The following is a 22,151-nucleotide window of genomic DNA, read 5'->3' as shown; positions in this document are numbered from 1 at the left end:
GTCATTTTTCCAACAATTATTTACAGACAGATTAATTCACTGTATCACAGAGGACAAACCATCCACCCCCCCAAAACAAATTCAGCCTACCACTGTTTTCAATAGCTGTCAATTTTATTATAAGGCGAAAACCTCCCAGATTGCAGTTCCTATGTCTTCCACTAGATGTCAGCAGTCTTTAGAAAGAGTTTCAGGCTGATTTTTGTAAAAATGAGCTAGAAGTTGTAGTTTTTCTAAGTGACTCCCATTTTGGCTGTAGTGTTTCCATGCGCGTGGAGGAAAGCGCATTCTTTGGTATTTATCTCCTGTAATGAACATACTATTCTCCGTCTTAAATTGTATCATTTATTTACGTATTAGGGTACCTAGGGTTTGATTATAAACGTTGTTTGACTTGTTTGGATACGTTTATTGGTAACGTTTGGGATTCGTTTTGTATGCATTTTGAAGGAGGTAAACTGGTGGATTATTTACTGAATCACCCCAGCCAAACTGAGTTTTTATGGATATCAAGAAGGACTTTATCAAACAAAATAACCATTTGTGATGTAACTGAGACCTTTTGGAGTGCCAACAGAAGAAGATCTTCAAAGGTAAGGCATTTATTATATTGCTATTTCTGACTTTCATATCATATTACATATAAGTAATTTTTCCAACAATTGTTTACAGACAGATTATTTCACTTTTAATTCACTGTATCACAATTCCAGTGGGTCAGAAGTTTACATATACTAAGTTGACTGTGCCTTTAAACAGCTTGGAAAATTCCAGAAAATGATGTCATGGCTTTAGAAGCTTCAGATAGGCTAATTGACATAATTTTAGTCAATTGGAGGTGTACCTGTGAATGTATTTCAAGGCCTACCTTCAAACTCAGTGCCTCTGCTTGACATCATGGGAAAATCAAAATAAATCAGGCAAGACCTCAGAAAAAAGATTGTAGACCTCCACAAGTCTGGTTCATCCTTGGGAGCAATTTCCAAACACCTGAAGGTACCACGTTCATCTGTACAAGCAATAGTATGCAAGTATAAACACCATGGGACCATGCAGCCATCATACCGCTCAGGAAGGAGACGCGTTCTGTCTCCTAGAGATGAACGTACTTTGGTGCGGAAAGTGCAAATCAATCCCAGAACAACAGCAAAGGACCTTGTGAAGATGCTGGAGGAAACAGGTACAAAAGTATCCACAATAAAATGAGTCCTATATCAACCTAACCTGAAAGGTGGCTCAGCAAGGAAGAAGCCACTGCTCCAAACCCGCCCAAAAAAAAGCCAGACTACGGTTTGCAACTGCACATGGGGACAAAGATCGTACTTTATGAACAAATGTCCTCTGGTCTGATGAAACAAAAATAGAACTGTTTGGCCATAATGACCATCGTTATGTTTGGAGGAAAAAGGGGGAGGCTTGCAAGCCAAAGAACACCATCCCAACCATGAAGCACGGGGGTGGCAGCATCATGTTGTGGGGGTGATTTGCTGCAGGAGGGTCTGATGTACTTCACAAAATAGATGCCATCATGAGGCGGGAAAATTATGTGGATATATTGAAGCAACATCTCAAGACATCAGTCAAAGTAAAGCTTGGTCGCAAATGGGTCTTCCAAATGGACAATGACCCCAAGCATACTTCCAAAGTTGTAGAAAATGGCTTAAGGACAACAAAGTCAAGCTATTGGAGTGGCCATCACAAAGCCCTGACCTCACTCCTATTGAAAATGTGTGTGCAGAATTGAAAAAGTGTGTGAGAGTAAGGAGGCCTACAACCCTGACTCAGTTACACCAGCTCTGTCAGGAGGAATGGGCCAAAATTCACCCAACCTATTGTGGGACGCTTGTGGAAGGCTACCCAAAACGTTTGACCCAAGTTAATCAATTTAAAGGCAATGCTACCAAATACTAATTGAGTGTATGTAAACTTCTGGCCCACTGGGAATGTGATGAAAGAAATAAATCATTCGGTCTACTATTTTTCTGACATTTCACATTCTTAAAATAAAGTGATCCTAACTGACCTAAAACAGGAATTTTTTACTAGGATTAAATGTCAGGAATTGTGAAAAACTGAGTTTAAATGTATTTGGCTAAGGTGTACTGTATGTCAACCTCCGACTTCAACTGTATTATATTTGATACATTTTAGAATAAGGCTGTAACGTAATAGGAATAACGTAATAACATTTTGAAAAGTCAAGGGGTCTAAATACTTTCCGAATGCACTGTATGTCATGGAAAGAGCTAATGTTTTGTACACTCAGTGTATTAAAATGAGCTATAGTTGATAATAACAATTGTAATAATAAAAAACAGACTTAACATGTATTTAATATGCTCCAGTTACAGAAAACCCTTAATTCAATAAAAAAACACATCTTGTGTTTATATTGTATATTTGCTGCTATCCTCGACAAACTCAAACATTTCTTGCATAATTTATACAGCCCTAATTTCGATTCTCCTCCATAGTCTTCTCGATCCATTCTACATAGTTAGCTACACGGGTGTAGACCCCATATTGGCCTGGTTCTCCACAGTCAATTCCCCAGCTGGCGATCCCTGCTGCCCAGAAAACTCCCCCATACTTCAGGACATACGGCCCTCCACCATCCCCTGCACAGGTGTCCTTTCCACCCTCTGGTAACCCGGCACAGAACATGCTGTCTGTCAAATCAGGGGCTTCTCTCTTCTTCTTCCTCACCTCATCAATAGAGCTTCTGCACTTCACCTGGTCCACCAGGGGAATCCGGACATATCTGAGGTTACTGGGCTTTTCATCATCATCTTTGAGGCCAAACCCTGAAACCCAGCTGAGAGAGGGAGGGCGGGAGATAGAGACCGAGAGAGAAGCCCCGTTTATACCTGGTGCTAACATGGGTCCTTTGTCCTGATCTTGTCTACATTCAGATTGTGCCCACATTTCCAGGGGCTGCTGAGGGGAGGACGGCTGATAATAATGGCTGGAACGTAGCGAATGGAATTGCATCAAAGACATGGAAACCATGTGTTTGATGTTGTTCATACCTTTCCACTGATTCCGCTCCAGCCATTACCACATGCCCATCCTCACCAATTCAAATCAAATCCAAATCCAAATCCATTTTTATTTGTCACATGCCCTGCACACAAACCTTACAGTGAAATGCTTACTTACAAGCCCTTAAACAACAATGCTAAACACCAGTCTCAACGTCAACAGTGAAGAGGCGACTCTGGAATACTGGCCTTCTAGGCAGAGTTCCCTCTGTCCAGTGTTTGTGTTATTTTGACCAACTCAATCTTATTTATTTATTTATTTTTTATTTTACCTTTTATTTAACCAGGTAGGCAAGTTGAGAACAAGTTCTCATTTACAATTGCGACCTGGCCAAGATAAAGCAAAGCAGTTCGACAGATAAAACGACAGAGTTACACATGGAGTAAAAACAAACATACAGTCAATAATGCAGTATAAACAAGTCTATATACAATGTGAGCAAATGAGGTGAGAAGGGAGGTAAAGGCAAAAAAGGCCATGATGGCAAAGTAAGTACAATATAGCAAGTAAAATACTGGAATGGTAGTTTTGCAATGGAAGAATGTGCAAAGTAGAAATAAAAAAATAATGGGGTGCAAAGGAGCAAAATAAATAAATAAATAAAAATTAAATACAGTTGGGAAAGAGGTAGTTGTTTGGGCTAAATTATAGGTGGGCTATGTACAGGTGCAGTAATCTGTGAGCTGCTCTGACAGTTGGTGCTTAAAGCTAGTGAGGGAGATAAGTGTTTCCAGTTTCAGAGATTTTTGTAGTTCGTTCCAGTCATTGGCAGCAGAGAACTGGAAGGAGAGGCGGCCAAAGAAAGAATTGGTCTTGGGGGTGACTAGAGAGATATACCTGCTGGAGCGTGTGCTACAGGTGGGAGATGCCATGGTGACCAGCGAGCTGAGATAAGGGGGGACTTTACCTAGCAGGGTCTTGTAGATGACATGGAGCCAGTGGGTTTGGCGACGAGTATGAAGCGAGGGCCAGCCAACGAGAGCGTACAGGTCGCAATGGTGGGTAGTATATGGGGCTTTGGTGATAAAACGGATTGCACTGTGATAGACTGCATCCAATTTGTTGAGTAGGGTATTGGAGGCTATTTTGTAAATGACATCGCCAAAGTCGAGGATTGGTAGGATGGTCAGTTTTACAAGGGTATGTTTGGCAGCATGAGTGAAGGATGCTTTGTTGCGAAATAGGAAGCCAATTCTAGATTTAACTTTGGATTGGAGATGTTTGATATGGGTCTGGAAGGAGAGTTTACAGTCTAACCAGACACCTAAGTATTTGTAGTTGTCCACGTATTCTACGTCAGAGCCGTCCAGAGTAGTGATGTTGGACAGGCGGGTAGGTGCAGGTAGCGATCGGTTGAAGAGCATGCATTTAGTTTTACTTGTATTTAAGAGCAATTGGAGGCCACGGAAGGAGAGTTGTATGGCATTGAAGCTTGCCTGGAGGGTTGTTAACACAGTGTCCAAAGAAGGGCCGGAAGTATACAGAATGGTGTCGTCTGCGTAGAGGTGGATCAGGGACTCACCAGCAGCAAGAGCGACCTCATTGATGTATACAGAGAAGAGAGTCGGTCCAAGAATTGAACCCTGTGGCACCCCCATAGAGACTGCCAGAGGTCCGGACAGCAGACCCTCCGATTTGACACACTGAACTCTATCAGAGAAGTAGTTGGTTATAATGTTATAACAATGTTATAACATGTTATGTTATATAATTATGTTATAATTTTATTGGCCAGAGATAAGGATTTTTCTTTGCAACTCTGCCTAATAGGCCAGCATCCCGGAGTCGCCTCTTCGCTGTTGACTTTGAAACTGGTGTTTTACGGGTACTATTTAATGAAGCTGCCAGTTGAGGACTTGTGAGGCATCTGTTTCTCAAACTAGACACTCTAATGTACTTGTCCTCTTGCTCAGTTGTGCACCGGTGCCTCCCACTACTCTTTCTAGTCTGGTTAGTGCCAGTTTGCACTGTTCTGTGAAGGGAGTAGTACACAGCGTTGTACAAGATCCTCAGTTTCTTGGCAATTTCTCACATGGATTAGCCTTCCTTTCTCAAAACAAGAATAGACTGATGTGTTTCAGAAGAAAGTTTTTTGTTTCTGGTCATTTTGAGCATCTAATCAAATCCACAAATGCTGATGCTCCAGATACTCAACTAGTCAAATGAAGGCCAGTTTTGTAGCTTTTTTAATCAGCACAACCGTTTTCAGCTGTGCTAACATAATTGCAAAATTATTTTCTAATGATCAATTAGCATATCCAAGTTTATCATTTTAAAAGGCTAACACAACATGCCATTGGAACACAGGAGTGATGGTTGCTGATAATTGGCAGCTGTACGCCTATGTAGATATTCCATAAAAATTCTTCCATTTTCAGTTACAATAGTCATTTACAACATTAACAATGTCTACACTGTATTCTGATCAATTTGATTATATTTCAATGGACAAAAAAATGTGCTTTTCTTTCAAAAAGAAGAATATTTCTAAGTGACCCCAAACTTTTGAACGGTAGTGTAGGTAGAGTTATTCAAGTGACTATGCATAGATAGTAACAGAGAGTAGCAGCAGTGTAAAAGAGGGGGCGGGGCAATGCAAATAGTCTGGGTAGCCAATTGATTAGATGTTCAGGAGTCTTGTGGCTTGGGGATAGAAGCTGTTTAGAAGCCTCTTGGACCTAGACTTGGCGCTCCGGTACTGCTTGCCGTTCGGTAGCAGAGATTACAGTCTATGACCATTTTTAGGTCCTTCATCTGACACCGCCTGGTACAGAGGTCCTGAATGGCAGGAAGCTTGGCCCCAGTGATGTACTGGGCTGTACGCACTACCCTCTATAGTGGGTAAAAGCTGTAAAACCTTTTGAGGATCTGAGGACCCATGCCAAATCTTTTCAGTCTCCTGAGGGGGAATAGGTTTTGTCGTGCCCTCTTCACGACTGTCTTGGTATGCATGGATCATGTTCATTTGTTGAGGATATGGACACCAAGGAGCTTGAAGCTCTCAACCTGCTCTACTATAGCCCTGTCGATTGATCACGTTAACGGAGAGGTTGTTGTCCTGGCACCACATGGCCAGGTCTCTGACCTACTCCCTATAGGCTGTCTCGTTGTTCTCGGTGATCAGACCTGCTGTGTCATCGGCAAACTTCATGATGGTGTTGGAGTCGTGCCTGGCCATGCAGTCATGAGTGACCTGGGAGCACAGGAGGGGACTGAGCACGCATCCCTGAGGGGCCCCTGTGTTGAGGATCAGTGTTGCGGATTTGTTGTTACGTACACTTACCACCTGGGGGCGGTCCATCAGAAAGTCCTGGATCCAGTTGCAGAGGGAGGTGTTTAGTCCCAGGGTCCTTAGCTTAGTGATGAGCTTTGAGGGCAATTAAGGTGTCGTCAAACTCCTGTGCTACACATGCTATTAAAATGTGTCTGTTATCCATCGACTGTCTGCATTGTGACCAAATTTCCTGGTCCCTTCATTTGTTCAAATTATTAAACAGCTTTTCTTCCAAAATAACATAAATTTATTCTAAGACACATTGTGACATAATCGGTCAATGTCTGTCAATGATTTTAGAAGGCGGAATAATGATGATGATTTAAATGATTTCTCTGTCCAGATCTGTCTACAAATGTAAGATTTCCAAACACAATGTATGTCTGACTACCTCCGGAGGTGGGCAGGATGATCTGATCACAATCAGATCACAATGTGTCTTTTGATTGTCTACATCTGTGTAATAATTTGGGGACAATCAGAATGTGGACAAGATCAGGACAAAGGATGCAAGTATAAACAGGGCTAGAGAAAGATAAATGACAAATGCAGTATCATAGCTTCCGTTTCCATTGCATTGAGGTAGTTTTAGGAAGAAAAAAAATACAATGGAAACAGAAATAGAGAATGCCCAATAACTATACTGTCAAATATCAAACATTTACTGCACAGGAGAGCAAACTCTTACCCAACTCTTCCAGTGGAGTATTCAGCACCCTTTGCAGGCAGACACACTCGCATGATGGAACTACTGAATGTGAGTGGGTGTTGAAGCTTGATCAAGGCAATGTCGTGGTTGAAGGATAAACCGTCTGTGTTACTGTACCCAGGGTGAGGATGGAGAGAGGCCACTTCAAGAGGTGGCGACTGAAGGAGGTTTTCCACATTGTTGTCGCCAACGTATGCCTGTTATGAAGTGAATAAAAATGTGTGTGAATTTCAGTCAGTTACTGCATTTAACTACTGGGTGGAAATAGTAGTTTCTTCAACTATGAGCACCCATAAGCATGTTTATTGTCTCTCCACTCCTTCCTCAATCTTTGTCATCATCTCAGATGTAGGGCCAGGAGTTTTTCTATGATAAGCCTATAATTCTCGACCAGAGTTAATCAGATAACTCCAGGCCCAAGTCATTATTTAATCACTGCCATAATCATTATTGCACTACCATAACTTCACTCTTCTTGATGACTTGGTTGTTATGTTGATGCACCAGGCCATGAGCAGCAGTCAGGATCCACCTGTCCCCGATGACCATCCCTCCTGATCGGCCTCCTTCCACACTGAGAAGCATCTGCCAGGGAAATGTTCCTTTTGGAGCTATCTCTCCTCCCATAATCCTTTGGTGTATTTCTATGGACACCATGGGTCTTCCACAGACTGGTGGATCAGGAAAATAACAAAATGTAATTTCTTCTCTCAGCAGTGGTTCAGATTCCACATTGGGTCCATTATTACTGGAGAGAAGCATACAGCCAAAGCACATGCACAAAACAACAAAACACACAAACACATCCATAATAGTTCTATTTTAGAATGTTTCTCACTTGTTTTTTGCTCTTCCTCCTCTACGGTCTTCTTGATCCAGTCTACGTAGTTAGCCACACGGGTGTAGACCCCATATTGTCCAGGCTCTCCACAGTTAATCCCCCAGCTGACGATCCCTGCTGCCCAGAAATAATCACCCTCCTTCAGGATGTACGCTCCTCCACTGTCTCCCGTACAGGAGTCCTTGCCTCCCTCAGAATTCCCAGCACAGAGCATGTTGTCTGTTAGACTGAGATTTCTTTCATTTTTCACCTTCTCAATAGATTTTCTACAGATTGTCTGGTTCACCACAGGTAGAGGAACATACATGAGGTTATTGGTAGCCATATCACGCTCTTTGTTGCCAAATCCTGAAATTAAGCTGAGAAAGAGAGAAGAACGGAATAGACATAAGCTGTTGTGCGACTCAACAATTTTAACAATCAATACAAAAATCTGCAAATATGAACAAATTGAGTAAAAGATTACATGCAGATATTTGCAGCTGACTGTTTTAGACATAAAACCTACGCTTACCCATTCTGCCCAGTCGGATATTTAGCGTCCTTTGCTGGCAGACACAGTGGCATGATATGAGCATTGAATGTGATTGGATGTTTGAGATGGATCAGGGCGATGTCATGGTCGTAGTTTACATCACCTATATTGTTGTAATCAGGGTGAATATGGAGAGAGGCGACCTCAAGAGGTGGAGACTGGATGAGCTTTTCCACATTGTTGTGTCCAACATATACCTTTGGACAGGGTAAATTAGTCACACTTAAGATGTACACTTATTCAGCAGTCAGACAGTCCATTTTTCCATTGGATCATATCTAGCACAGAGACAGATGAGTCAAGTCAGAAAGGTAACCCATGTTTCTATTCATTAACTATTCATTAACACACACAACTCACCCTAGGAAATTCCCTGGGAGATAGATCCAGGACATGTGCTGCAGTCATGATCCAGCGGTCCCCGACCACTATCCCTCCTCCTCTACCATTACCTGTCAACAACACCTGCCAGGGGAAGGACCCAGCTGGAGCTGGCTTTCCCCCCAAAATCCTTCCAAATCCTGAAAGTTTCACTGTAGGACAACCACACACTATGGACAGACAGAGACCCCTACTGGTCATCCAGAGACAGACTGACTGTAAATCCACACAGGGAGAGAAAACATACAATACACAGTACACACACTCAAGGGTGAAACTGTGAGTTACCTGGGATACATTGAGGAATCAGTGAGCTGTTCAGGCGGTCTTTCCATTTTCCGTCTGATGAGCATGTAAAGTTTCCTGGTAAACATGCGTGACAGAGATGTCATTACACAATACATGCATTAGGCAGTGAATAGTTGTAGTTGTTTAATTTACAAAAGCTTTTGTAGGTTAAAAACAGATAAGATAAAACAATATAAGGATGATTTTAGTATCACCGTTATGTCCTTCAGGAAGACTGTAGAACTGCGCATTGCATTGGTACTGAATGACTGAGAGGTGCTGGTTCTGAGAGCCAGATATGAACGTCACCCTTCCATTCGGCAACGGTTCAGGTTCCCCACAGCCAATCACTGCAGAAGAGACTGGAACCCAAAACTCACACACAGACACACCCAGCAGCCTGGACACACAGTATATGGGGAAGGGGAGATTTGAGACTAAGTGTGTCTGATCATAAAATAATCATGTTGAGACATACCATACAAAAAGTGATTAGTCATGATCTTATAATTCATACTTAATATGGGTGTAAATCACTGTAACTGAACACCTGTTTAGTAATATTACGACAGCTTGAATCCAAGCAGGGGAGACATGGAAAATTAGCCAGAAACAGCAATAGAAACAACAACAGTAGACTCACCAGAGTGTTGAATAGACCCAGTCCATGACTGTTATTGGACAGGAGAGACTATGGTGAATGAACCTGCTGTGTAAGACCTGAAAACCTCACTCTGTATATCACAGCCTCTCAGCCTTCCAGTTACTGTAGCTGACTGTTTGTTTTCGTGGGGAGTTTGACTGAAGAGTCTAAAAGTCATGTTAAAAAACGTCTCTGTTTGACTTGGCCCAGAAAGATATCGACAAACTAAGTAGATTGACAGAGTGGCGGAAACAAGATTAAAGACAACAGAAACGTGTAGATGAGATGAGAAAAATGAACAATCAAATGTATCTATAGAGCAGCAGTTGTCACAAAGTGTCATATCTTTTAAGCCTACTAGAAAGTGTGTGCCCTCAGGCCTGGAGGATGCAAAAGTCATTCCGCTACTTAAGAATAGTAAAGCCCCATTTACTGGCTCAAATAGCCAAACAATCAGCCTGTTGCCAAGTTAGTAAACCTTTTTGATTTTTTTTGTTGTTGACCAGATACAATGCTATTTTACAGTAATCAAATTGACAGACATTCAGCGCGCATATAGGGAAGGACATTCAACTAGCACAGCACTCCAAGATGGCATAGCAGTGCAGACGTGGTTTGTCGTCCTCTCCTTTACTTTTTGTATTTTTCATCTTTTTTTGTATATATTTCAATTTATTTTAAGTCTCTTTTCTATTTTTAAATTAAATATACGTTCCGGTAACCCTGCTCACTCAATGTGACACGGATCCGCTATTTTTTTTTGACCTTATAGCCAGAACCACCACAAGAAGCTAGTCATCAGAAGCTAACCAGCTAATTAGCTACTAGCTATTTAGTCATTGTTAGCCACTCTAGCGGCCTTTACTTTCTGCACAGGCACCAACTGTTTTTATTAGCCTGGATAATACCTACCAGCCTCTGACTGTTTTTCTCAACTACAACGCCTGATTCCTGCAGTAAACCCTGGACCATTACTTCTGATCATCACAGCTAGCTAGCTGCCACCGAGTGACCCAGCCCCGAAGCTAGCCCTGAGCCAGGCCCACCTCCCGGACTACTTTGTGATCATCCGGTTACCCAGCCGATGCCTCCCGGACACGGCTAGAATCCACTACTCCACCGGATACTTGCCGTAAGCTCTGGACCTTTTGAAGCGGATCATCGCTGCTAACTAGCTGCTACCGAGTGGCTATAGTGGCTAACGCCCCTGCCCTGAAGCTAGCACCAGTTAGCCGCGAGCCAGGCGCATCTCCCGGCTAGCAAACTAAATTACTACAACTACAATACCTCTCACGCCATATGGCCCGGACCCTTTGTCGACACGGCGCCCCGCCGTACCACCACGACTGGTCCGCAGACGTAATTCCGTCCTCTGTGGTCTCAACCGGCCATGGCCGGACGTCGGAGCAGACGCTTCTACTGACCCCGGCCTGCTAACTTTAAACGTTGTGACTCCCGCATGCTAGTGTAGTAACGACTACCCCGCGGCTTCCCTATCTATTGCTGTTCACTGGACCCTATGATCACTTGGCTACGTAGCTGATGCCTGCTGGACTGTTCATTTATCAAGGTACTCCATAAAAAATAAAAATAAACTATCTGTCGGCCCTAGACCCTCTCTGCCCATTCATCGCCATATTTCCTGTTGTTGTTGTCTTAGCTGATTAGCTGTTGTTGTCTTACCCATTGTTGTCTTAGCTAGCTCTCCCAATCAACACCTGTGATTGCTCTATGCCTCGCTTTATGTCTCTCAAATGTCAATATGCCTTGTATACTGTTGTTTAGGATAGTTATCATTGTTTTAGTTTACAGTGGAGCCCCTAGTCCCACTCTACATGCCTCAGATTCCTCCTTTGTTCCACCCCCAACACATTACCTCACCCAGTATAACCAGCACGTCCAGAGATGCAACCTTATCATCACTCAGTGCCTGGGCTTACCTCCACTGTACCCGCACCATACCATACCCCTGTCTGCATATTATGCCCTGAATCTATTCTACCATGCCCAGAAATCTGCTCCTTTTATTCTCTGTCCCCAACGCACTAGACGACCAGTTTTGATAGCCTTAAGCCGTACCCTCATCCTACTCCTCCTCTGTTCCTCAGGTGATGTAGAGGTTAACGCAGGCCCTGCATGTCCCCAGGCACTCTCATTTGTTGACTTCTGTAATCGAAAAAGCCTTGGATACATGCATGTTAACATCAGAAGCCTCCTCCTGTTTTACTCACTGCTTTAGCACACTCAGCCAACCCTGATGTCCTTGCCGTGTCTGAATCCTGGCTTAGGAAGGCCACCAAAGATTTGGAGATTTCCATACCCAATTACAACATTTTCCATCAAGATAGAACTGCCAAAGGGGGAGGAGTTGCAATCTATTGCAGAGATAGCTTGCAAAGTTCTGTCATACTTTCCAGGTCTATGCCCAAACAGTTTGAGCTTCTAATTTTAAAAATGAATCTCTCAAGAAATAAGTCTCTCACTGTTGCCGCCTGTTATAGACCCCCCTCAGCTTCCAGCTGTGCCCTGGACACCATATGTGAATTGATTGCCCCTCATCTATCTTCAGAGTTCGTTCTGTTAGGTGACCTAAACTGGGATATGCTTAACACCCCAGCAGTCCTACAATCTAAGCTAGATGCCCTCAATCTCACACAAATCATAAAGGAACCCACCAGGTACAACCCTAAATATGTAAACATTGGCACCCGTCATAGATATTATCCTGACCAACTTGCCCTGCAAATACACCTCTGCTGTTTTCAACCAGGATCTCAGCGATCACTGCCTCATTGCCTGCATTCGCTATGGGTCCACGGTCAAATGACCACGCCTCATCACTTTCAAAGGCTCCCTAAATCACTTCTGCGAGCAGGCCTTTCTAATCGACCTGACACGAGTATCCTGAAAGGATTTTGACCTCATCCCATCAGTCGAGGATGCCTGGTCATTCTTTAAAAGTAATTTCCTCACCATCTTAAATAAGCATGCCACTTAAAAAAAAAAATTGAACTTAGAACAGATATAGCCTTTGGTTCACTCCAGACATGACTGCCCTTGACCAGCACAAAAGCATCCTGTAGCAGACTGCAATAGCATCAAATAGCCCCAGCGACATGCAACTGTTCAGGAAAGTCAGGAACCAATACACGCAGTCAGTCAGGAATCAAAGGCTACACTGTAAAGTCCATGGCGAACAAGAGCACCTCCTCCCAGCTGCCCACTGCACTGAGGCTAGGTAACATGGTCACCACCGATAAATCCATGATAATCGAACATTTCAATAAACATTTTTCTACGGCTGGCCATGCTTTCCTCCTGGCTAGCAACTTACATTGGCTTACTGCATTCGCGTTCGCGTCTCCTTGTGGAGTGCAATGAGAGAGAGACGGGTCGTTATTGCGTTGGACTAGTTAACTGTAAGGTTGCAAGATTGGGTCCCCCGAGCTGACATGGTGAAAATCTGTCGTTCTGCCCTTGAACAAGGCAGTTAACCCACTGTTCCTAGGCCGTCATTGAAAATAAGAATGTGTTCTTAACTGACTTTCCTAGTTAAATAAATATTAAATAAGTTATGAAAACTTGAAATCGGCCCTAATTAATCGGACATTCCGATTAATCGGTCGACCTCTAGTCCTGAGCGCTCTGGAACAGGTTTTCATCAAGGATCTCTTTGTACTTTGCTCCATTAATCTTTCCCTTGATCCTGACTAGTCTCCCAGTCTCTGCTGCTGAAAAACATCCCTACAGCATGATGCTTCTTGCTCCATCATGTTTCACCGTAGGGATGATGCCAGGTTTCCTCCAAACGTGACGCTTGGCATTCAGGCCAAAAAGTTAAATCTTGGTTTCAACAGACTAGAGAATCTTGTTTCTCATGGTCTGCGAGTCTTTAGGTGCCTTTTGGCAAACTCCAAGCGGGCTGTATAAGTATAAAGGCCTGATTGGTGGAGTGCGGCCAGCTCTAGGAAGAGTCTTGGTGGTTCCAAACTTCTTCCATTTTTTAATGATGTGGTTCTTGGGGACCGTCAATGCTGGTATATTATATAGACAGGTGTGTGCCTTTCCAAATAACTGTTCAAAACGTATTTTCTCAGTCTGAACTAGTTTTTTTCTGTGTTCCCAGTTGTCTTGAACTCAATGAAGTCTAAGATTTCCCAGTTCCGAGTTTCCAGTTGTTTTGAACGCAGCAGAAGTCATGCTGATTGACAGTGTGGGCAATGTATTCAACCTTTTCCGGCCCATGATGTTGAATGTTTATCCTTTTATACTTGGAAAAGAGACCTTTAAAACCTCTTAGCACAAGGATCCTGCTATCGGAGTCAAAATGGACAACATCCGGTGAAGCTGGAGTGCGCCAAATTCAAATGACAAAATTGTAATATTAAACATTCATGAACATACATCATTTAAAAGCTAACTTCTTGTTAATCCAACCGCGTTGTGTTGCTAACATTTACAATAGCAAATTTCAATTTACTAAAGAAAAAATGACTGCGTTTTTGTCTTTTGAGTTTCTACTCATGAAATCTATGCAGCCTACTCAATCACTTTTTGTAGCTACTGTTTACAGGCCTCCTGGGCCGTATACAGCGTTTCTCACTGAGTTCCCTGAATTCCTATCGGACCTTGTAGTCATGGCAGATAATATTCACATTTTTGGTGACTTTAACGTTGACATGGAAAAGTCCACAGACCCACTCAAAAAGTATTTCGGAGCCATCATCGACTCAGTGGGTTTTGTCCAACATGTCTCCGGACCTACACACTGCCAGAGTCATACTCAGGACCTAGTTTTGTCCCATGGAATAAATATTGTGGATCTTAATGTTTTTCCTCATAATCCTGGACTTTCGGACCACCAATTTATTACGTTTGCAATCGCAACAAATAATCTGCTCAGACCACAACCAAGGATCATCGAAAGCTGTGCTATAAATTCTCAGACAACCCAAAGATTCCTAGATGCCCTTCCAGACTTTCTCCACCTACCCAAGGACGTCGGAGTACAAAAATTGGTTAACCACCCGAGGAACTAAATGTAACCTTGCGTAATACACTAGATGCAGTTGCACCACTAAAACCAAAAAAACATTTGTCATAAGAAACTAGCTCCCTGGTATACAGAAAATACTGGAGCCTTGAAGCAAGCTTCCAAAAAATTGAAACGGAATGGCGCTCCACCAAACTGGAAGTCTTCCGACTAGCTTGGAAAGACTGTACAGTGCAACATCGAAGAGCCCTCACACTTCTCGATCATCCTATTTTTCCAACTTAATTAGGAGAATAAGAACAATCCTACATTTATTTTTGATACTGTCGCAAAGCTAATTAACAAGCATTCCCCAAGAGAGGATGGCTTTTACTTCAGCAGTGATAAATTCATGAACTTCTTTGACAAAAAGATCGTGATCATTAGAAAGCAAATTACGGACTCCTCTTTAAATATGCGTATTTCTCCAAAGCTCAGTTGTCCCGAGTCTGCACAACACTGCCAGGACCTAGGATCAAGGGAGACACTCAAGTTTTTTAAATCCTACATCTCTTGACACATTCATGAAAATAGTAATGGCCTCTAAACCTTCAAGCTGCGTACTGGACCCTATTCCAACTAAACTACTGAAAGAGTTGCTTCCTGTGCTTGGCCCTCCTATGTTGAACATAATAAACGGCTCCCTATCCACCAGGTGTGTATCAAACTCACAAAAAATGGCAGTAATAAAGCCTCTCTTGAAAAAGCCAAACCTTGACACAGAAAATAAAAAACTATTGGCCTATATCGAATCTCTCATTCCTCTCCAAAATTTGGGAAAAAGCTGTTGCGCAGCAACTCACTGTCTTCCTGAAGACAAACAACGTATATGAAATGCTTCTGTCTGGTTTTAGACCCCATCATAGCACTGAGAATGCACTCGTGAAGGTGGTAAATTACTTTTTAATGGCGTCAGACCAAGGCTCTGCATCTGTCCTCGTGCTTCTAGACCTTAGTGCTGCTTTTGACACCATCAATCACCACATTCTTTTGGAGAGATCGGAAACCTAAATTGGTCTACACAGACAAATTCTGGCCTGGTTTAGATCTTATCTATCGGAAAGATATCAGTTTGTCTCTGTGGATGGTTTGTCCTCTGACAAATCAACTGTACATTTCGGTGTTCCTCAAGGTTCCGTTTTAGGACCACTATTGTTTTCGCTATATATTTTACCTCTTGTTGATGTCATTCGGAAACACAATGTTAACTTTCACTGCATTGCAGACAATACACAGCTGTCCATTTAGTTTAAACATGGTGAAGCCCCAAAATTGTCCTCCTTGGAAGCCTGTGTTTCAGACATAAGGAAGTGGATGGCGGCAAATCTTTTTGTTTAAACTCAGACAAACAGAGATGCTAGTTCTAGGTCCCAAGAAACAATTCATCTTGATGGTTGTAAAGTCGTCTCAAATAAAACTGTGAAGGACCTTGGCGTTACTCTGGACCCTGATCTCTATTTTGACGAACATATCAAGACCATTTCAAGGACAGCTTTTTTCCATCTTCGTATCATTGCAAAAATTCGAAACTTTCTGTCCAAAATTTATGCACAAAAGTTAACCCATGCTTTTGTCAATTCCAGATTAGACTGCTCTACTTTCCGGTTACGTGGATAAAGCACTAAATAAACTTCAGTTAGTGCTAAACATGGCTGCTAGAATCTTGACTAGAACCAACAAAATGTGATTATATTACTCCAGTCCTAGCCTCTCTACACTGGCTTCCTTTTAAGCCTAGGGCTGATTTCAAGGTTTACTGCTAACTTACAAAGCATTACATGGACTTGCTCCTACCTATCTCTCCAATTTGGTCCTGCCATACATACCTACATATGCTACGGTCACAAGACATAGGCCTCCTTATTGTCCCTAGAATTTCTAAGCAAACAGCTGGGGGCAGGTCTTTCTCCTATTGAGCTCCATTTTTATGGAATGGTCTGCCTATCCATGTGAGAGATGCAGACTCAGTTTCAACCTTTTAAGTCTTTATTGAAAACAGATCTCTTCAGTAGGTCATATGATTGAGTGTAGTCTGGCCCAGAGGTGTGAAGGTGAACGGAAAGGCACTGGAGCAACGAGTTGCCCTTGCTGTCTCTGCCTGGACGGTTCCCATCTCTCCACCGGGATTCTCTGCCTCTAACCCTATTATGGGGGCTGAGTCACTGACTTACTGGTGCTCTTCCATCCCGTCCCTAGGAGGGGTGCGTTACTTGAGTGGGTTGAGCCACTGACGTGATCTTCCTGTCCGGGTTGGCACCCCCTTCGGGTTCATGCCGTGGGGGATATCTTCATGGGCTATACTCAGCCTTGTCTCATGGTAGTTAGTTGGTGGTTGAAGATATCCCTCTAGTGGTGTGGGGGCCGTGCTTTGACAAAGTGGGTGGGGTTATATCCTGCCTGGTTGGCCCTGTCCGAGGGTATCGTTGGACAGGGCCATAGTGTCTCCCGACCCCTCCTGTCTCAGCCTCCAGTATTTATGCTGCAATAGTTTATGTCAGGGGCTAGGGTGAGTCTGTTATGTCTGGAGTATTTCTCCTGTCTTATCCGGTGTCCTGTGTGAATTTAAGTATGCTCTCTATAATTCTCTCTCTCTCCCTCTCCCCTCCTGGAGAACCTGAGCCCTGGGACCACGCCTCAGGACTACCTGGCCTGATGACTCCTTGCTGTCCCCAGTCCACCTTGTCGTGCTGCTGCTCCAGTTTCAACCTGTTGCTCAATCTACAAACACTGTGATTATTATTAGTATTTGACCCTGCTGGTCATCTATGAACATCTTAGCCATGTTCTGTTATAATCTCAACCCGGCACAGCCAGAAGAGGACTGGCCACCCCTCAGAGCCTGGTTCCTCTCTAGATTTCTTCCTAGGTTCCTGCCTTTCCAGGGAGTTTTTCCTAGCCACTGTGCTTCTACATCTGCATTGCTTGCTGTTTGGTGTTTTAGGTTGGGTTTCTGTATAGCACTTTGTGATATCGGCTGATGTAAAAAGGGCTTTATAAATACATTTGATTGATTGACTGATTCTTTCCAAACCACTCATTGTTGAAATTGCAATTTTCAACTTATTGTGTAATGTTTATGTCCAATGGCCGATGATACATTTTATCTGTCATGTATCTTCATATGACAAGGATTGAAAAGGATTTGCCAGTAATTTGTCGACATGATTCATAATGATGACTGCTTGTCTAGCTTGATCCCTAAGATTTTGAAAGTATGATGTTGACATCATCAGTCCAATCAAAGCTAAGGTAGATATAATGTGATTTGATGTAATTTTATCTTTGGCCAATGACCTTGAGCCTTCTTGGCTGTGCACTTCTAATGTACAGTAACTCTATGGCAGCACCCAAGGGGCTTGAAATTTCAAGCTCTCCACGTAGATTTTTCGATAACGTAGTTCCCCATGAGTGACACAACACTGAGTCAATCACAGGGGCGAACTAGAGAACATTACCAACCCCTCATATTTTCTGCTGGCTGCCCCACCACCATAGACAGCTGTGGCTGAGCTAGGCTGAAACACCTGCATTTTGGAGCTGCCTTACTCAAGAAAGCAAAAAAGAGACCAATTTTGTATGCTGCTTTATTAACGCAATTATTCTTATTTTTACATTGTTTAGAAACTGATATGTTTCACGTCTTAATGCCAAAACAATAAAATAGATGGCGCCAGAGCAGAAGGTAGACGTTTTATGCGCCCCAACCGATTGTGTTTTTTTGTTAGTTTATCTGCGTTGTTTGTAACATGTTTTTTACTCTTTTTGTACATAATGTTGCCGTTACCGTCTCTTATGATCGAAAATAACTTCTAGACATCAGGATTGCGATTACTCACCACGGACTAGCAGAATTATTTTTCTTCTTTTACGACTCTGACTAGCCCGAGGCGGAGGATATACGGCTCCCTTGGGAACAGGTCCAACCCCAGTGATCTGCATGAAGAGGAGGTTGAGAAAGAGAGGCTGGAGAGCAGGCTGCTTTCTGAGAAGTCGGAGGCTATCGAATGAACCCCCACTTCCCTCAATTCTGCTAGCAAGCATGCAATCGTTGGACAATAAAATGGACGGGTTACTGGGAAGATGGCATTGAATGAGCTGTATTCTGCCGTAAGAAAACAAGAAAACGCTCACCCAGAGGCGGCGCTCCTAGTAGCCGGGGACTTTAATGCAGAGAAACTTAAATTGGTTTTACCAAGTTTCTATCAGCATGTTAAATGTGCAACCAGAGGGAAAAGAACTCAAGACCACCTATACTCCACACACAGAGATGCATACAAAGCTCTCCCTCACCATTTGGCAAATCTGACCATTTTCCCATCCTCCTGATTCCTGCTTACAAGCTAAAATTTAAGCAGGAAGCACCAGTGACTAGATCAATAAAAAAGTGGTCAGATGAAGCAGATGCTAAGCTACAGGACTGTTTTGCTAGCACAGACTGGAATATGTTCCGGGATTCCTCCGATGGCATTGAGGAGAACACCACATCTGTCATTGGCTTCATCAATAAGTGCATCGATGATGTCGTCCCCACAATGACCGTACGTACATACCCCAACCAGAAGCCATGGATTACAGGAAGCATCCACACTGAGATAAAGGCTAGAGCTGCCACTTTCAAGGAGCGGGAATATAACCCGGAAGCTTATAAGAAATCCCGCTATGCCCTCCGACGAACCATCAAACAGGCAAAGCGTCAATACAGGGTGTAGATCGAGTCGTACTACACTGGCTCTGACGCTTGTTGGATGTGGCAGGGCCTGCAAACCATTACAGACTATAAAGGCAAGCACAGCCGAGAGCTGCCCTGTGACACGAGCCTACCAGACGAGCTAAACTACTTCTATGCTCGCTTTGAGGCAAATAACACTTAAACCTGCATGAGAGCACCAGCTATACCGGAAGACTGTGTGATCACGCTCTATGCAACCGATGTGAGTAAGACCTTTAGACAGGTCAACATTCACAAGGCCGCAGGGCCAAACGGATTACCAGGACGTATACTATGAGCATGCGCTGGCCAACTAGAAAGTGTCTCCACTGACATTTTCAACCTCTCCCTGTCTGAGTCTGTAATGCCAACATGTTAAAAGCAGACCACCACTGTGCCTGTTCCCAAGAACACTAAGCTAACCTGCCTAAATGACTACCGACCTGTAGCACTCACGTCTGTAGCCATGAAGTGCTTTGAAATGCTGGTCATGGCTCACATCAACACCATCATCCCAGAAACCCGAGACCCACTCCAATTTGCATACCGCCCCAACAGATCCACACATGATGGAGTCTCTATTGCACTCCACACTGCCCTTTCCCACCTGGACAAAAGGAACACCTATGTGAGAATGCTATTCATTGACTACAGCTCAGCGTTCAACACCAAAGTGCCCTCAAAGGACCCTGGGACTAAACACCCCCCTCTGCAACTGGATCCTGGACATCCTGACGGGCCGCCCCCAGGTGGTAAGGGTAGGTAACAACACAGCTGCCACGCTGATCCTCAACACAGGGGGCCCCTCAGGGGTGTGTGCTCAGCCCCCTCCTGAACTCCGTGTTCACTCAGGACTGCATGGCCAGGCACGACTCCAACACCATCATTAAATTTGCAGATGACACAACAGTGGTAGGCCTGATCACCGACAACAACGAGACAGCCTATAGGGAGGAGGTCAGAGACCTGGCCGTATGGTGCCAGGACAACAACCTCTCCCTCAATGTGATCAAGACAATGGAGATGATTGTGGACTACAGGAAAAAGAGGACCGAGAACACCCCCATTTCTCATTGATGGGGCTGTAGTGGAGCATGTTGAGGGCTTCAAGTTCCTTGGTGTCCACGTTACCAACAAACTAACATGGTCCAAGCACATCATGACATCATCCCTCTAGTGGTGTGGGGGCTGTGCTTTGGAAAAGTGGGTGGGGTTATATCCTTCCTGTTTGGCCCTGTCCGGGGGTGTCCTCTGATGGGGCCACAGTGTCTCCTGACCCCTCCTGGCTCAGCCTCCAGTATTTATGCTGCAGTAGTTTATGTGTCGGGGGGCTAGGTGTCACACCCTGGTCTTAGTATTCTGTGTTCTCTTTATTATTTTGGTTAGGCCAGGGTGTGACATGGGTGATTTATGTGGTTTGTTTTGTCTAGGGGTTTTGTAGTTAATGGGATAGTGTTTAGTTAAGTATTCTAGGTAAGTCTATGGTTGCCTGGAGTGGTTCTCAATCAGAGGCAGGTGTTTATCGTTGTCTCTGATTGGGAACCATATTTAGGCAGCCATATTCTTTAGGTCTCTTGTGGGTGATTGTTCCTGTCTCTGTGTTTGTTTGCTCCAGATAGGGCTGTTTCGGGTTTTCACATTTATTGTTTTTGTATACTGTTTGTATTTTTCATCTTTATTAAAGATGTTTACAAATAGCCACGCTGCATTTTGGTCAGTTTGTTATATCTGGAGTACTTCTCCTGTCCTATTAGGTGTCCTGTGTGAATTTAAGTGTGCTCTCTCTAATTCTCTCTTTCTGTCTTTCTTTCTCTCTCTCGGAGGACCTGAGCCCTAGGACCATGCCTCAGGACTACCTGACATGATGACTCCTTGCTGTCTCCAGTCCACCTGGCCGTGCTGCTGCTCCAGTTTCAAGTGTTCTGCCTTATTATTATTGGACCATGCTGGTCATTTATGAACATTTAAACATCTTGGCCATGTTCTGTTATAATCTCCACCCGGCACAGCCAGAAGAGGACTGGCCACCCCACATAGCCTGGTTCCTCTCTAGGTTTCTTCCTAGGTTTTGGCCTTTCTAGGGAGTTATTCCTAGCCACCGTGCTTCTACACCTGCATTGTTTGCTGTTTGGGGTTTTAGGCTGGGTTTCTGTCCAGCACTTTGAGATACCAGCTGATGTACGAAGGGCTATATAAATACATTTGATTTGATGACAGTCGTGAAGTGGGCACGACAAAACCTATTCCCCTTCAGGAGACTGAAAAGATTTGGCATGGGTCCTCAGACCCTCCATAAGGTTCTACAGCTGCACCATCGAGAGCATCCTGACTGGTTGCATCACTGCTTGGTATGGTAACTGCTCTGCCTCCTCTGCAAGGCACTACAGAGGGTAGTGCGAACGTCCCAGTACATCACTGGAGCCAAGCTTCCTGCCATCCGGGACCTCTATACCAGGCGGTGTCAGAGGAAGGCCCTAAAAATTGTCAAAAACTCCAGCCACTCTAGTAGTTCTCTCTGCTACCACACAGCAAGCGGTACCGGAGCGCCAAGTCTAGGTCCAAGAGGCTTCCAAACAGCTTCTACCCCCAAGCCATAAGACTCCTGAACATGAACCCAGACTATTTGCATTGCCCCTCCTCCCCTCTCCACACCACTGCCACTCTCTGATGTCATCTATGCATAGTCACTTTAATGAAC

General features: G+C 43.8%; 1 protein-coding gene across 1 annotated transcript in view; it reads right to left on the bottom strand.

Annotated features, from left to right (window-relative positions):
• Window positions 1-2,315: 2,315 nt before the first annotated feature.
• Window positions 2,316-22,151, bottom strand: part of LOC109906258 (mannan-binding lectin serine protease 2) — a 31,907-nt gene continuing 12,071 nt past the window's right edge. The window contains 8 exon segments of the mRNA XM_020503875.2: window positions 2,316-2,815; window positions 7,005-7,222; window positions 7,485-7,696; window positions 7,864-8,225; window positions 8,381-8,598; window positions 8,762-8,952; window positions 9,071-9,145; window positions 9,286-9,470. Coding sequence (XP_020359464.2) covers window positions 2,452-2,815; window positions 7,005-7,222; window positions 7,485-7,696; window positions 7,864-8,225; window positions 8,381-8,598; window positions 8,762-8,952; window positions 9,071-9,145; window positions 9,286-9,470 — 1,825 coding nt within the window. The 3' untranslated portion in view covers window positions 2,316-2,451.

This window comes from Oncorhynchus kisutch, linkage group LG13, assembly GCF_002021735.2.
Source record: "Oncorhynchus kisutch isolate 150728-3 linkage group LG13, Okis_V2, whole genome shotgun sequence".
NCBI classification, from domain to species: Eukaryota; Metazoa; Chordata; class Actinopteri; order Salmoniformes; family Salmonidae; genus Oncorhynchus; species Oncorhynchus kisutch.
Note: the sequence above shows the minus strand (reverse complement) of the source record. Positions and strands in the feature narration are given on the sequence as shown.